The 14,936-nt window shown below is 38.2% G+C and overlaps 2 protein-coding genes across 3 annotated transcripts; one reads left to right on the top strand and one right to left on the bottom strand.

The window, feature by feature from the left end:
* Positions 1 to 418: 418 nt before the first annotated feature.
* Positions 419 to 2,121, bottom strand: LOC145233078 (uncharacterized). Its single transcript, XM_080097736.1, has one exon. The coding sequence runs from the start codon at positions 1,844 to 1,846 to the stop codon at positions 1,172 to 1,174; it is 675 nt and encodes a 224-aa protein (XP_079953862.1). The 5' UTR covers positions 1,847 to 2,121; the 3' UTR covers positions 419 to 1,171.
* Positions 2,122 to 10,193: 8,072 nt separating this feature from the next.
* On the top strand, positions 10,194 to 14,696 carry LOC145234092 (32 kDa beta-galactoside-binding lectin-like). Of its 2 annotated transcripts, XM_080098870.1 has the most exons (7): positions 10,194 to 10,268; positions 10,341 to 10,420; positions 11,188 to 11,359; positions 12,470 to 12,643; positions 13,049 to 13,125; positions 13,684 to 13,855; positions 14,302 to 14,696. In XM_080098870.1, the coding sequence occupies exons 1-7, from the start codon at positions 10,257 to 10,259 to the stop codon at positions 14,443 to 14,445; spliced, it is 831 nt and encodes a 276-aa protein (XP_079954996.1). In that variant the 5' UTR covers positions 10,194 to 10,256; the 3' UTR covers positions 14,446 to 14,696. The 2 variants fall into 2 exon arrangements, with proteins under 2 accessions (XP_079954996.1, XP_079954997.1); XM_080098871.1 differs by lacking the exons at positions 10,194 to 10,268; positions 10,341 to 10,420 and adding an exon at positions 10,830 to 11,130.
* The last annotated feature ends 240 nt before the right edge of the window (positions 14,697 to 14,936 follow it).

Below are 14,936 nucleotides of genomic sequence, written 5' to 3'. Positions count from 1 at the left end.
TTGCAATTTTAACTGTGGAAAAAATTAATGGGTTAAAATCACATGCTACGAATATCGACTATCTATAACATTAATAGAATGATTCCCACCCCTAAGCGACCTTTACAGTTAATAAGCCTTGGGCCTTGGCACGCACACTGATTTACGAGTAGGCCTAAGTATCATAATTTTTGAGCCAAGTTTAACGCCGGATTTGTTATATCGTTAAGGGCAGTGTAACTACAGCCAAAGAGCTCGTGTAAGCCTGCAAATACAGAGCGATTACCCACGTAAGAACAAAATTTGCAGTGACGTCATTAACATTTTTTATTCCTGGTTTAGAAAATTGGCACTTAAATTATGTGTAAACAGCTTTAAATGCAGGTTTCGGTCAATTTCAGTATCTTTTGCAAACAGACACGATCGAAAAAGACCGAGAAGTATGCAGAAAAATCCTGTATGTGAGGTATTGAGTATCGGTCAGGTTCTGTAGCAGTATTGAGCCGGCGGTAATCTCCACAGGGGCGCCAACCACCTGACGACTTTGGCACCATATGCAGAGGAGATGACCATGGACTCGACGATCTTTGGATAATACCCATATCCAGCATTTTATTAAACTCTTCTTTTGCCAATTGTAACTTTTCTGGTGGCAGCCTTCGAGCCCTGGAGTGAACCGGCAGGCCATCAGTAATTATGTGGTGCTCAACGCCGAGCTTTGGTACAACTTGAGAAAAGCTAGGTTTAAGAATTTGCGGATAATCGTTCAGGATTCGCTGATAGGTGTTTGCAGAGGTTGTGATTGTTTGCAGACCCGTAGGCATATTTGGTGCCGCGTGTAGAGCAATGCTTGTAAACGACTTGGCATCAACAAGCCCTTTGTGCCGGAGGTCAACTAGTAAGGAATGCGCCCTTAAAAAATCAGCACCTAATAACGGGTGAGCGACGTTTGCCAGCACGAATTTCCAGTGGAATTTACCTGTAGCAAGGTGAAGGGAAACAAAGCGCGTACCATACGTACGAATGGTGCTTCCATTTGCTGCTGACAAATTTGGTCCAGTTTGCTGCCTTCGGCGATCTTTTGCCGTTGCTGGGAGTACACTTACTTCAGCCCCTGTATCTACCAAATATTTGCCACCTGATGCCTTATCGAAAACATAAAAGAGGTTTGGTTGCTTGCCGGTCGCCGAAGTTACTTGTGACGACCGGCCAGATCGTTTCCCTGATAGCTGCAAGGGGGACAACACTGTCGAGCTTTGTTGCCAAAACGACTGTGGTAGAAACACATTTTTTCATTTTCCTTGTCACTTCGTCGTCTGGTTTGCCAGTAAGACGGTTTTCTAACTTCCGAGACTAATTGTGGCAATGGGATTCGTGCAAGCCACAGCGCATCTGCTCGTTGCGCCAGGCGTCGAGGATCGCTAAAATCTTCATTTGCGAGAACGACGCGTATATCGTCTGGCATCTTCTCAAGAAATATATATTCAAAAAGAAAACAGGCCTTGTGGTTTCCAAGCAAGCTTAACATTTCATCCATGAGAGCAGATGGCTTTCTATCACCGAGATCGGGCAAGTTAATTAGCTTTGCTGCCCTTTCTTGGTCAGATATGGCGTAGGTGTGCAGCAAACGCTTTTTAAGCTCCTTGTAGTTGTGTTCTTCGTTTTCCAACACATCAATAATGTGTTTTGCAGCTTCGTTATCAAGCGCTGCAACCACGTAGAAATACCTGGTGCTTTCCGATGTGATGTTTCTCAGGGCAAATTGTGCTTCAGCCTGTTGAAACCATACGCGTGGATTGGAGGTCCAAAAAGTTGACAATTTCAATGTGACTGCATGTTGCTGTTGGGCTTCTTCTGGATTAGACATAGTATTCTTACAAATCCCGTTTGTAAGCTTCGGGGTCACCAAATGTGGCGAGCGTTCACTGTTTATTTCGCGACGTCCAAAATAGAATGACTAAATACAACGCGTCATACAAGCGAAGAAAGAGAACGCGAGAAAAAGGCACATTTAACACGCTTTGATAAATGCGGGTCGGCAGAGTCGCTACAATATAATTAATATTTATTTTGCTTTGTTACGGTGATACGTTCTGGTGATGGAGCGTAGCACCGTTTGGTACGGGCGCTCTTTGTCTACCGTGCCGACGTACCGCACTTTTTCCCGATTTTAACTGCACATGATCTGTCATTCTTTCACAAGTTCACAAGAGTTTATCAAAAATTTTAACAACAAAGAAACTTATTATCAGAACGTTGATATATTTGTAATTCACACCTGAAACAGCGAACGTATGATCCGGATCTCGTGTACAGATACCCACCAGCAGCAGCTAATGCAATGGCGTTAACGTTTAAGTTACTTGGCAGTGTGACAAATGTGCATAGACGGTAAATTCCACTTCTGGGATTTTCAACCACACTGCCAGCCTGGTCATCAGGTGTCCTTTTAAAACAAACCAAACTAATAGTAAGTAAGTGTTTAGAACTGGAAATGCAAGCTGCCAGAATCGACTTGCAACCTAAATTTACAGTTGTTGTTAATGGTCCACCCGTTAAATTCAGTTCTTGCTGGTTTTAAACAACATATTTATCCTAAGCGATTTAACGTGGTTTTAATAGCAAACCAAGCATAATAAAGTCCAGTATCTCTGTGTTACTTTAACGAACCTTGATTTGAAACAAAACAAAACAACCCTTTCACTCTCATGATTAACAGTTACAAAGCCGATTTAAACTAAAATGTATGTATAAATTTACCTGCTACGTTCTCGACGAGGCATCGCTGCTACTCGGCGGTATGTGCAATGCTAAATAACCTCAAAAGAATGAGCCTTGGGTGTGTTGCCAATGTTTTATACATTTGTAAAGAGGTTTTCGCTTGTGTTCAAGAACTGTGTCCGTTCCCCTTGACTGGTCACTGAGCCCATATCGCATGCTGGTTGTGAATAAAAAATCCTGGATTCATAATAACGGGTTATTTTACTCTTGAGGGAGCCCACTTTAAATGTGATTAGTGGGTCCAAACGTCAATTTCAGTGTTGTTGGGCAAAGAAAGCCCAAATGACATCTGTTTTAATCTTTTCGGCAAAAATTGCTTTTAGTATTTTTTGGCAGGTTTCAATTTTAGGTTGTTCGTTACCATTAACATATAATTTGTCATTAAAAATACTGATGCAGAACCAACTGTCTTTTGAAATATACATTTTGCAATAACAATAGCTTCTTAAATTACAGCACTTTAAAACGAGTGCAACACATTTCGTTTTCATGTTTTTTTATCTGGTAAACTTGAGGAAAAACTACTTTGTTTTTAACCTACCAGTACACCAGTTGCTGATTTCTTCACTATAGACTGTACAGATGTTACAGACGGATCACAGCAATTCGCGGTCTATAGGAACTCAAATACAGCAATACAGCAATACGCGTTCTTGTTAGCACTCCTTTGTACCTTTGCAATTATTTTGTCTCATGTGTTCAGGAACCATGTCGTCCAAATATGAGCATAGTGTTTTGCCTGTTGCACTTCATTGCTTACTGAATCCAAACATACAAGATTGGTAATAATGGTCATTTTACCCCCGAGGTTCCCCCTTTTAAATGGAGACAGGGGTTCTAAACTAAAGGTGGCACACCCCAAGTGGAGGCAATTACAAGCATAAACATTTTATCATAAACATTACTGCCAAGGTAGTGGTGTATATAGAATACATCGTGTAGACGTTTCGACAATCTCTGTTGTCATCATCAGTACATGTTTTCAATCAAGCTGTGGAACACGGTATATAAAGCACTAAGGAAAAAAAAGAAAGAAAAGAAAGGGAAGCCAGATGTGTGAAGTGACGTCACAGACGATAACAGGGAACGACGTTTAGAACGGTGGCGTAGACGAAAAGATAAAAACCGGAGATATGGGTCAGGTGTTGAACAGACGCAAGGGCATGGAAACTGTGTCGATGTTGAGCTCGGGTTCATGCCTTTGAATAAAAAGCGATTCGAGAAACAACAGTCTATCGCTTTTTATTCTTCCCTTTCTTTTCTTTCTTTTTTTTTCCTTAGTGCTTTATATACCGTGTTCCACAGCTTGATTGAAAACATGTACTGATGATGACAACAGAGATTGTCGAAACGTCTACACGATGTATTCTATATACACCACTACCTTGGCAGTAATGTTTATGATTAAACTACTTTTCAAGTCCGTGCATAGTGTTCCTAAACATTTTATTATTTAACTAATTCCATGAGACAAATGCTAAACGTGTGAAACTAATCAGTTTTATTCTCGTTTGCCAATGGAAAACAATTTGATCAAGAAAATATCTGCCAGTTAACTTGTGTAGCCTGTAAAGAATACATCTTGGTGCAGAAGTTTTAACCAGGGAGTCGAACCGCTTGTCATATGGGTTCAGGTTCGGTTCGGGTTCACTTGGTTTTATTTTTAAGGGTTCGGGTTCGGTTCAGGTTTTTCAAAATGTATATTTTCGGGTTCGGGTTTTGTTCCGGTTTGGGCAAATTATCCGGTCCGAACCGGTTTGCAGTTTTTAAACCGGTTCAATTTTTTTAAAATTTAATTCTATCCATCATCCACCTGGCCTTATCAAACTAAAAAAAGATGTCGGTGCACTGTTGTTTTCAAACGCCCTATAAGTGTTGTCTCGCGTATTTTTCAGTGCGCTGTTAAAAAAATCACTAAACATAAAACAGACTGAATTTTTTACTGGTTCGGTTCCGGTTCGGGTTCAACGCCAAACAAATCATGGGGTTCAACTCCGGTTAGGGTTTTCAGAAAATCGTAAATAGCGGTTCCGGTTCGGTTCGGGTTTAATGAAATTAACCGCTCAAACTGGTTCGCGGGTTCGGGTTCAGGGGCGGCATTATGAACACTTCCTCGCTCGCTAACTTACCGAGCTCGGTAAAAAAATTTTTAGCGAGGAGTTAACGAGCGAGGAACTCGGTAAAGTATTTGGTATTACGAAGTGTCCTCGCAAACGCCTCGCTAAAGCCTGACGCAAATACGAAAGAATGCGTCAAAATCGTAAGAAAAAGGACGTCTTTTTTTTCACGGGGTTCGAACCCAGGACTCTCCCGGGGACGAATCCCGATCAGGTTTTTATGTCTGTATATGGGTCAGGCGCGCCAGACCGTTCGGCCAAGTTCCTGCCCTGACTCAGCGAAATCGTCACGCCGCGCTATGCGACACCTTGCAACAAACAATTTTCGCCTGTCATTTATGCTGTTTTTAATGTAAATTTGCAATATAACCTCAAAATGTTTGGATTTTCTAATTTACGGACAGTTTGGAATTTGTTTATTTGATAAAGCGGCATAAGAACGTCAAAAAACATTGCAAGAATGTATTGAAACGTGGACAACAGTTGAAATGGAAGTTTCATATCTTAGAAAAGGTGCAAAACATATTTTGGTATAATTTTTATCAAAAGAATACGTTGGAGCTTCATAACAATACGGTAAGATCTGTGATTAACGTAAGTTTGCACTTTATAAAATGATTTACAATTTCTAACTGGTGACATTAGGGTGATTTTCATTTATGTTTGAAACAATGACAACTTTATTATACCTAAACACATGTATTGTACAACTCATTTTATAAGGTTTTATAGTTTGCATCTTCAATTAACCATCCCAATATTACATATTCATTTTTCAATTACAGATTTAAAACAAAATAAGAACCAGTGTCCTCATTACAAAAAGACAGACCAAAACCATGATGCAGAAAGAGGCTTGCTGGACACACACAAAATAAGTCCAAATTGGAGCATTGTGACCAAAATTACAGGTCAAATTTGACTGCTGTAAAGCTGAAAAAAGTACAATCAGCCTTCGGCACTTAATAATTGCATTTTTGATAAGTGTTAATACTGTACATGGTTTTTGTATTATGTGCATTAGTGTTTCTGTCTATATTACCCACCCCACATGCTAATTTAGAATGACTCAATTGTCAATTTGTTCAAAGTTTTTATGTTTTATTTTTGATTCTTTCATTTCAATTTTATTCATGTAATGCTACACTGTCACTTTTTGTTTCTAATAAACACAAGTGCATGCTGTTTGAATAATCATGTTATTAAAATGGAATCACTTCAGTATCTGGCAATATTGTCATGCAGATCATTAAATTTATTGTGGAGGTTCCTCAATGGCAGTGTTTGCAGGCAGAGATTTGAGACACATTACAAAACGGACAAGTATTTAAAAAAATAAAAAATACATGACAATGTTATAAATTTAACAAAAAATAACTACTGTGATCAATAAAAACAACCTATCTTGACACGTTCATCTTATAGTTAGAGTGTTGAAAGAAAATATGAGGGTGTAAACAACTTTGAGTCCCTACCACACGGACGGTTAGTACAATAGCTTAAATGTTGTGTTTGTCCCAATTAGATTTCTTTAACTGTATTGCGCACAAGTATATAATAAGGACTTGTTCTACCAGCATCAGATACTTTTTACCGGAAAAATCAAAATGCGATGAGAATAGAGTAAAATTCTACCACAGGCAGAAACAGGTTATTTTGGTTTACAAAAGCAACCCTGCACAGGTTAAGTGATACTCGTTTCGATAACTTCGAAACTTTGAGGCAAAGAAGTTAGTTTTGTCGCTTTTTGTTGCAGAAGTTAAGGTCTTACATTTCCTCGTCAGACAAATCTCCCGACGGTGGTACCATGGAGAGATTCTCTATTAACAAAGACGTTTTGACATAAAGTGATGTAAATATTATGTTTGTATTGGTTATAAAATCCTACATCAAGATTAGGAGTTAAAGGTAGGCATTATTTGCCCTGTATCATGAAGAAATTACTAATCCTTGTGTTGAACAGCACCAACCCCTAAACCCAACACATTCCAGCCATGAAAATAGCTGCTTGCTACGGTCGAACTATATTACATGATCTTTTGCTATCGCTGTGAAGTCATGTGGAACCAAAATTTTCCACTTTTTGGTTCCGCATTTTCTAACCCTACAAGTGTACGGTGTAGAGCCGACCTGTTATGGGTATATTTCCATTTCGTTGTCCGTTTGCAAATACACACGAATTGCTGTGAAGCGGTCGATCCAATTTCAAGTCCGTTGTAACATTGCAGCTAAAAAATTGGCAACATGAAAAAATTGAAACAAATAATGTACAGCAACGCAAAGTAGTAAAACACATAACTTGATATACAGTAAACAACGCGCTTGCTTGTTGTAGATGTATGTGTGGGCTACACATTTTTCTATTGCAGGTTTACCAGCTATTTTCGCTAACAGTACACTGTTCTATAGAACCTCCATAAGTTGTTTTACGACATATATATATTATATTACTGTTGTTAGTAGCTTTTTACAGATTAATATAAGTAGAGTAGTAGACCATGAATAAAAGTTTATTGCTAAATCCAAGAAAAAGGAGTCTCAGTGGAAAGTTGTTTTCATATTACCCCTGACAAATCAAACTACCACCAATTCCTCTTTAACAAAAATCACAATAAAGGCACCAGTCACTGCAGCAGCATTTCCTTTTGTATTGTACACATTTCTAGTGGTACAGCTTTTTTGTGTAAATTAAGTTACTGTAAGAAACAAAGCTTTGGGACCACAAATTTCCTCCCAGGATTTAAAAAACGTCTTCCTTATCAGCCATGTCCCCTTATAGGCCATTTTCAACGCAAAACAATATATTTCAAAATATAGATAGTTTTTTTACTGCAGGCAAAGCATAAAAAATGAAAATCGCAGTGGTTAAACTGGAGAGCAATATCAATCCAGTAATTAAATGCCAAAGAATCAATTAAATTAAGCAGATTAACGCGTTGTGAAGCCATGCTGTTGGCACGAATAGAGCATACGCAAGGCAGTTTGCATTACAGCTACAGCGGCGGGTACAAAGCTCTTTGTTGTTAATCATGCAACAGGATACATTAAATCCGTTTCAAGCCTCCCGTAAATATATTGTTATCTCTTAATGTTGATTATTAAGCAAGCGGAGAGTCGAATGCAGTTTAAACGTACCAATATTTTAAGCCCTACAGATGCTGTAAGCAATAATTGGGTGCCTGTTGGTGTCCCACACTCGCAGTTGGAGAGCCGGCCAATGTTACCTAAAATCTTAAATTATTGTTGTATTGTTGACATTTCTACATTCATAGGGGACGGCATTTTGGCAATGTAAAGGGCGGGCAATTATTAAGTGATTATAGTTAACATTAAAAATGTTATGGAACTAAACGATTTAAGGAATTAGGGTAACCGAGTGTATGTTTAGTTGATAATGCCTCCTATTATTTTTTTTCAAACATTGGTTTTATTGTGCAAGTTTTCTGAAAACAATTTTACCAGTCTTTTAGAAGTAATGCCTCCCTTTTTTGTAGAACACTCGGCTTCAACTAGGACACATGAAGCTTTTCCTGTTGAGCTATGCCGAGAAATCCACATCGTCAAATGACTTATGTATCCTTTACCGAAAGATTCACCCCCAGATGCCCATATTGGTACCACACTCCATCTTCTGAGAACGCTGCGTATGCCATTAAGATGTCATGCTACGATTTCCATATTTGTGGCTGCATCTATTTTAACGAGATGTCGCCTTAGAGTTAAAGAAGCATGCAAATGGCATTGAGTTGAAATTGAGGTATGGTGCTGCTTTTCTGTGTTAGTGTTGCTATGAGGTTTTTCAATTAATGCAAGTAGTCTAAGAATGCATGTTTTGGAATCGGTAGAGCCAAGAAAAGGGGTTAAATCAGTGAAAAGTTATCTTCCACTACTCTATTACAAACCAAAATACTGCCAATTTCTCCCCAATAAAAAAACAAACACAAGTCTTGTGCATTGTAGACGTTCATAGCGATATAGTTTTATGTGTTAAATAAACAACCATTAGAAACGAGGTTCACCACAAATTTTCTCCATAGGAATTAAAAATTCCCCCCTTGTGAGTCATGTGCCCCCGTTTGAGAACCACTGGGTTAACTGTTAACATGTAGGACAGGGGTGGGCAACCTTTGTTACTGTAGGGCCAATCATCAATGTCAAATATAGATCGCGGGCCGCACATGTGCATAACACAAATTGATTTTGCTTTGTTTCTTACCAAATATGCTTAACTACAAGTATAATTCGTATTTGATTCTAGCCACATTTAGCCAGATCGCAGAAAACTAGTATCAGCTGAAAGATATGTAATAATTGGACTCGTTTGCCAGTACTTTTGAAATCCAAGCGTCTCTGCGGGCCGAACAACCTTTAATGAAGGGCCGCAGGTTGCCCACCCCCTGATGTAGGATGTTAGTTGTCTGATTTTGCAGGTATTGTGAACAAACATTGAATTGCTGTTAAACGCCCGCTCTTTGTGTCCACAGTAAATCTGTCATGAACGCTATTATACAAAAAAAACTGTAATTTGTTATTTTGCTTGGTCTTACCTCCTGCCTATTTCGAACTAAAATCAATTAGAAAAAGTAGACAGTTTTTCGCAGCATACTGCAGGCAAGGTAAAAGATAAATGAGAATCGCATTGGTATGACTGTACTGAGTAAGTAAAAATGTAAAATAAAAGCGTTTAAACAGAAAATATTAACGCATATTGTGAAGCAATGCTGTCACAAGGAATATAGCATCAGCAAAGCAGTTTGCATTACAACAACAGCTGCAAGCACAAAGCTATTTGTTGTTGATCAAGCAACAGGATATATGAATTCCGTTTCAAGCTTAACAATCATGACTGTTTGACTCTATTGTTATATCCTTGTGTTGTTTTTCAACCAAGTCCTTTATTCCACCAAGGGCTAGATAAAGCCCTGCAGATGCTATAAGCAAGAATTTGGTACCTGGTGCTCCACATAAAGGTGGCACGTAGTTGGAGAGCCGGCAGGTGGCATGCGAATGTTACTTACAATTATTAATGAATGTTGTATTGTTGACATTTCTACATTGATATGAAGACGGCGCAGAATTCTAGAAAAATCCATCCTGGCTATTTAAAGGGCAGGCAATTATTAAGTGATTAAAGTGTAAGGAAATTAGGGTAACAGAGTTGTTAAAACGCGAAGAATAATGGCAGTACCTAAAAAAATTATTACTTGAAAGCTTGCAAGAGGTAAACGTGGCTAATAATTGTATTGATACGTCGCTTTTCTGAAAAAAAAAATCTTAATTTCTCTTTCAAAAAATCTGTACACATGTTGAAGTTTTAAACTTACATTTTAGATTTACATAGTAACCTGTTAATCATTAAAGTCGATTGTTGTCAACAAAATGTCCACACCGGTGAGTTTTGTTTAGTTGTTTAGATGATTATGTTCTTTTCTGTGTTAATTTTTAAGTGTTTATTCTCAACAGATTGAAACTGGGTGTATTGTTAATGCCATTCCAACTCTTGGTCGTACAATCACTGTCACAGCTGTGCCAGCTAACTCAAGGTACTGAAATCGAAACAAAAGAACACAAAAACGCACATAAAACCCAAAGGTTAAAGCATAAAGTCCTAATAACGCTCCAAAATAAGATTTGGGATGTTGAAATTTCGACACGAACCCGACCGAGTGTAAAGAAGGGGCTGTAGTGGTTGACATGCAAAAGCATTGGATTTAACATTATGAACTTTTATAATTGCCCAAAGCCATATATTATTTAAACGTATAGCGTATTTCTGTGTGTCCTAAATTTCGTGTTTGTGCGTTGGGGATTAGGCCGTCGCAATTTCCCTGTGTTGCGGAGTCAGGAAGCTTGTGTTTCCATCCGTGTGCCTGCAAATGCGATTTAGTGTTCCCTGCTGAATTTCGTACACCTTGTTTTGTGCTATATAAGGTTTTGCGTTTCGTTCAATAAAACACTCTAGACACTCTTCGTTCTGGAGTCACGACTCTTATGTGCACACTCTGCACACTCTACGGCGTAGAGTAGAGTCTACGCTCTGGAGTCAGAAATGGGAACACACTGGCCTCAGTCCACCACAGTCGCGACGGGCCATGATATCAACAAATTAACGGCCGACCCCCACAGGGCCAACCGTTTATATAAACATAACCGATCAACACATTTTCTGATCTATTGTACTAACTCCAATTTCAATCTTAGTGATGTATGTTAGTGGAAAACAAGTCATTCCTATTGGCAGCGCCATTTGGAAGTATTTTTTCGATAAAATTATTTACGATATAACCCTGACTTCAATTCTTTCTTGCAGGGTTGCAATCAATTTGTTGGTGAATGATGATACACAGAATATCGGGTTTCATTTCAACCCTCGTTTTGATAAAAAAGTGATTGTACTAAACAACTGTGTAAATGGGGTTTGGCAAGAAGAACAAGTGGCAATGAAGGGCTCTTTTATGTGGTCGCAAAGCTCTTTCGCTGTGGTGAGTTTTCTGAATTTTTTGTGGTGTGTAATTTTCGAAACAATATTGTTCGTTCACATGGAACAAATTGTCGCTATGACGGCCGCATCGCAGATACTAAACTGAATATATTTGCCATCTAATGACTTTTTAGTGTGATCCACAGATTGAGCTTTATAGAGGACTGTATACAGTCTAGCGATCAGTTTAACAAAAAGTTTCACCCATACCGCTTTTAGGTTGGAAACAGTCTTTCCAGCACCTCAAGAATCCATCTGGATTAGTTTTAAATCCTAGTTACTAGCAAAAGAGTTGTATTAACGCTTTAGGCGACGGCACATATGTTTTAGTACACATGTTTACGGCTGCATAAAATCGTCGCCTGCGGCTGTACGGCATCGGGTTGTGCACCACTGTCTAGTCAATAGTGCATGGGTTCTTAACCTGTGGGAAATTTCAGGTTAAGAACCCATGCACTAGTGACTTTCCACTAGTAGTGGGAAATTTAATGGTTTTAGAGGGAAATTATGTAAGTCAGTTAACCAAAATCGGGCCCGAGGGTCGAATCCGGCTTTGAACTAACCGTTGAAAGTTACTTTACTAATTTTTTCCTGCAACAACATGTAAGAGATTGATTTCACCAAGGTTTACAAGACACATATAAATCCAAAGGCCGTTTGTTATATCACAGACAAGACTAAAACCATCAATAACGTTGCGGTAAATGACTAATGCGAGCAAAGGAGACTCTTCAATATTCCAAAGAGTTTAATCTTTCATAGAAGCACTATTTAAACTAAATAAGATTGCAGTATACCTTTAGGGTTCAGACGAATTCGCTCCATAAACTTATTTCATTTAAAGAATATTTTTTTTGTTAACATAAGGCACAAAACAAAACATCATTATAAAAATAACAGAGGGGAAATTTGATGGTTGACTTCAGTGGAAAACCACACAAAAACGGTTAAGAACCACTGGTCTAGTGTATTATCAATTCTGTCCGATAATTTACATCTTTTAGGGGCAGTACAATTGTTGATCTCAAATTTCCAACGCCATAGAATAATTGCAGTTTATTTTTGTATTGCTACTAAAAGGTTTTCGTTTATAAACAATATTTTGTTGCAGTTCAAAATTGATGTGCAAACAGCGGAGATCAAATGTTCATGGAATGGCCTCAATCTGAAAGAGTGTACATTTCAACACAGAGTTGATCAGCAAACCTACATTGGTCTGCAACTGACCGGACTTAATGTTGTCCAACTAGATATACAAGACGACACCGAATTTCCAGGACTTCAGGTAGTTTAATTTTAATTTATTTTAAGGGTGTCTAGCGCAAGATAGCAAATCAAAAGGTACAGCCAAGTTGAAATTTGGTTCCTAGAGAAAATTGATCGTTTATTTGCGATTATAAGTGTAAAATGAATAAATCTTCCCTATTTATATTGTTTGTCAAGAAACCGGACATTTGAATTCCGTTTAGGATTCTAAGTTAACTGTTTAGCTCGATTGTTATCTCTTTATGTTATTGATCAAGAAACCGGATAAACACATTGCGTTTGGAAATCTCAGTTGACTGTTTAGCTCTATTGTTATCTCTTTATATTGTTTATCAACAAACCGGATAATCGAATTCCGTTTATGAGTCTCAGTTGACTGTTTAGCTCGATTGTTATTTCCACAAATTCTCGTTTGTTGTTGCAGCCGACTCCACTGCTATTGAAAAGCATGCCCTTCCTTGGAAAAAACCTTCGACTTGTGGCAACTCCAATGCTCGAGAGGTTGGTACATCTTATCCAACTTGCAATCGCATACTCGAATCGTATCTTTCAATATGTTTTTAGGGACAGCGTTTGGTTTTACACTTTAATACAATTTTAATTTCAAGAATTACTTGGTTTTAACATTGACGATTTCTTTTTGCCAAGTTGAAACAAAGTCCAATTGTTTTCTTTTTCGTATCATTTCCCAGCAAATAAGGTGTTGTTGTTTTTTGCCAGACCTCTCGTAAACTTATGAAAGCGACAACCTTGGGCTCCACATTTCCCCAAGATTTGACCAACAGTAATTCATTGCAAAAGTGTGGCCAGTTTTGCATACAGTAACATGTTAGAAATGTTTATAACGCTGGTCGGTTTGCCTGTCCCAGCTTGTCCCCCTAAATACTGATGCAGCTGTGACAGCAGCTATTGTTGAAACCTCTGCATTGTGATGTATTCTTTACCAGTTTGTTTGTTCAAACTTAGCAAGAAAACTAATCTGTATGTAAAAAACGACTATGACAATTAAGAGCACCATTTTTTTATTATTTTCTACAACCGCTTTGCTTATCTTATTAGGACCGCTATCGACTTCAGGGCTAACGAAAGCGACAACAACATCGCTTTCCATTTTAACCCAAGGTACGACGAAAAGGTGATTGTGCGTAACAGTTTGGTCGACGGAAAGTGGCAAAAGGAAGAAAGAAGCATGTCGGTGCCATTTACATGGGAACTTAACAAGCAGTACGAGGTAACCACTACGATCTGACTTTAATTAGTTAAATTTAAACTGGGCATTACATTTTAAACCAGTGATTCGCCAAAGCCGACTGAAGGTTCGGGCCAACACCAAATATTCGGCCGGAAAATTTCGACAGAATCAGGCCGAACCTAAACTATCCTTTATGACGGACATCTTTAACTTAACCGTGTTTTGTTCATGCAAATGAACTCATTAATGATACTTCAATACAACTACTAAATACTTAACACAAACAAAACATTTACTACCGTGCAGATAACGTGGCTCGTGTTTTTTAGATAGACAGCAACTAATCATGATTTAAATTGGCGATATTAAAAGTTTAAACACTAATTTTATGCAAGCGTAAAGTTCAGTTTCTGTCGAATATTAAAATAGAAGGGGTCCAAATCGAAACATCAGTACATCACTAATTGTTGTCCCATTGTTTTCAGTTCAACATATACGTGGCAGAAGAGTTCTACTCGTGTGTGTGGGACGGTGTTGAAGTGTGTACTTTCAAACATCGCTTTCCAGTCGGAGAAAGCATTGGCCTCAATGTTTGGGGCATGTGTATCAAAGGCATACAGGTCTTATAAATTCTTTTGCTATGAGTTACCAAACTATAGAGGAAAGTTACTCGGTGTTATACAGAAAGTTCTTTAACTAGAGAACGAGTTAAAAGTAGTAATGATAATGGTTGTGAACCTGTGTGCGATGTGTTGCTTATTTGACAATAATACATCGTTGTACAATTGTTAATGGATGTTTGTTTTGGCTAAAGTGGAACAAAATTTTCTGTATTAATGTATCGTGTGACGATGTGCTAAATAAAACAGTAAACAGATAACATCTGTGGTGTGGCTAGTTTATTTTTGTTAACAAAATCTGCCTTAAAAGCCTTATTAAAGATGACTGGTGCCGTCTAGGTAATAAGGATATGCCGAAAATGGACAATTATTGTTGTAGAGCTTTGTTTTGCAGGGTTGATTATTGTCTTCCTTATGAACGAAAACGAAGTCACCCTATACGGTTATACAGTTGCTCTCAAATATAGTTATCCAGTGTAAAAAAACTGATCTATTTTTTT

Source organism: Phallusia mammillata, chromosome 6 (assembly GCF_965637545.1).
Source record: "Phallusia mammillata chromosome 6, kaPhaMamm4.hap1.1, whole genome shotgun sequence".
Lineage (NCBI taxonomy): Eukaryota > Metazoa > Chordata > Ascidiacea > Phlebobranchia > Ascidiidae > Phallusia > Phallusia mammillata.
This window is presented reverse-complemented; position numbering and strand designations above follow the sequence as displayed.

What these genes read in the sequence shown, in the direction of transcription:
- LOC145234092 (XM_080098870.1), top strand. An exon ending in GCAACTCCAATGCTCGAGAG is followed by an intron (nt 13,126 to 13,683) that starts GTTGGTACATCT and finishes TTATCTTATTAG; the next exon opens with GACCGCTATCGACTTCAGGG. An exon ending in AACTTAACAAGCAGTACGAG is followed by an intron (nt 13,856 to 14,301) that starts GTAACCACTACG and finishes CATTGTTTTCAG; the next exon opens with TTCAACATATACGTGGCAGA.
- LOC145233078 (XM_080097736.1), bottom strand. Translation starts at nt 1,846, where the DNA reads ATGTCTAATCCAGAAGAAGCCCAACAGCAACATGCAGTCACATTGAAA.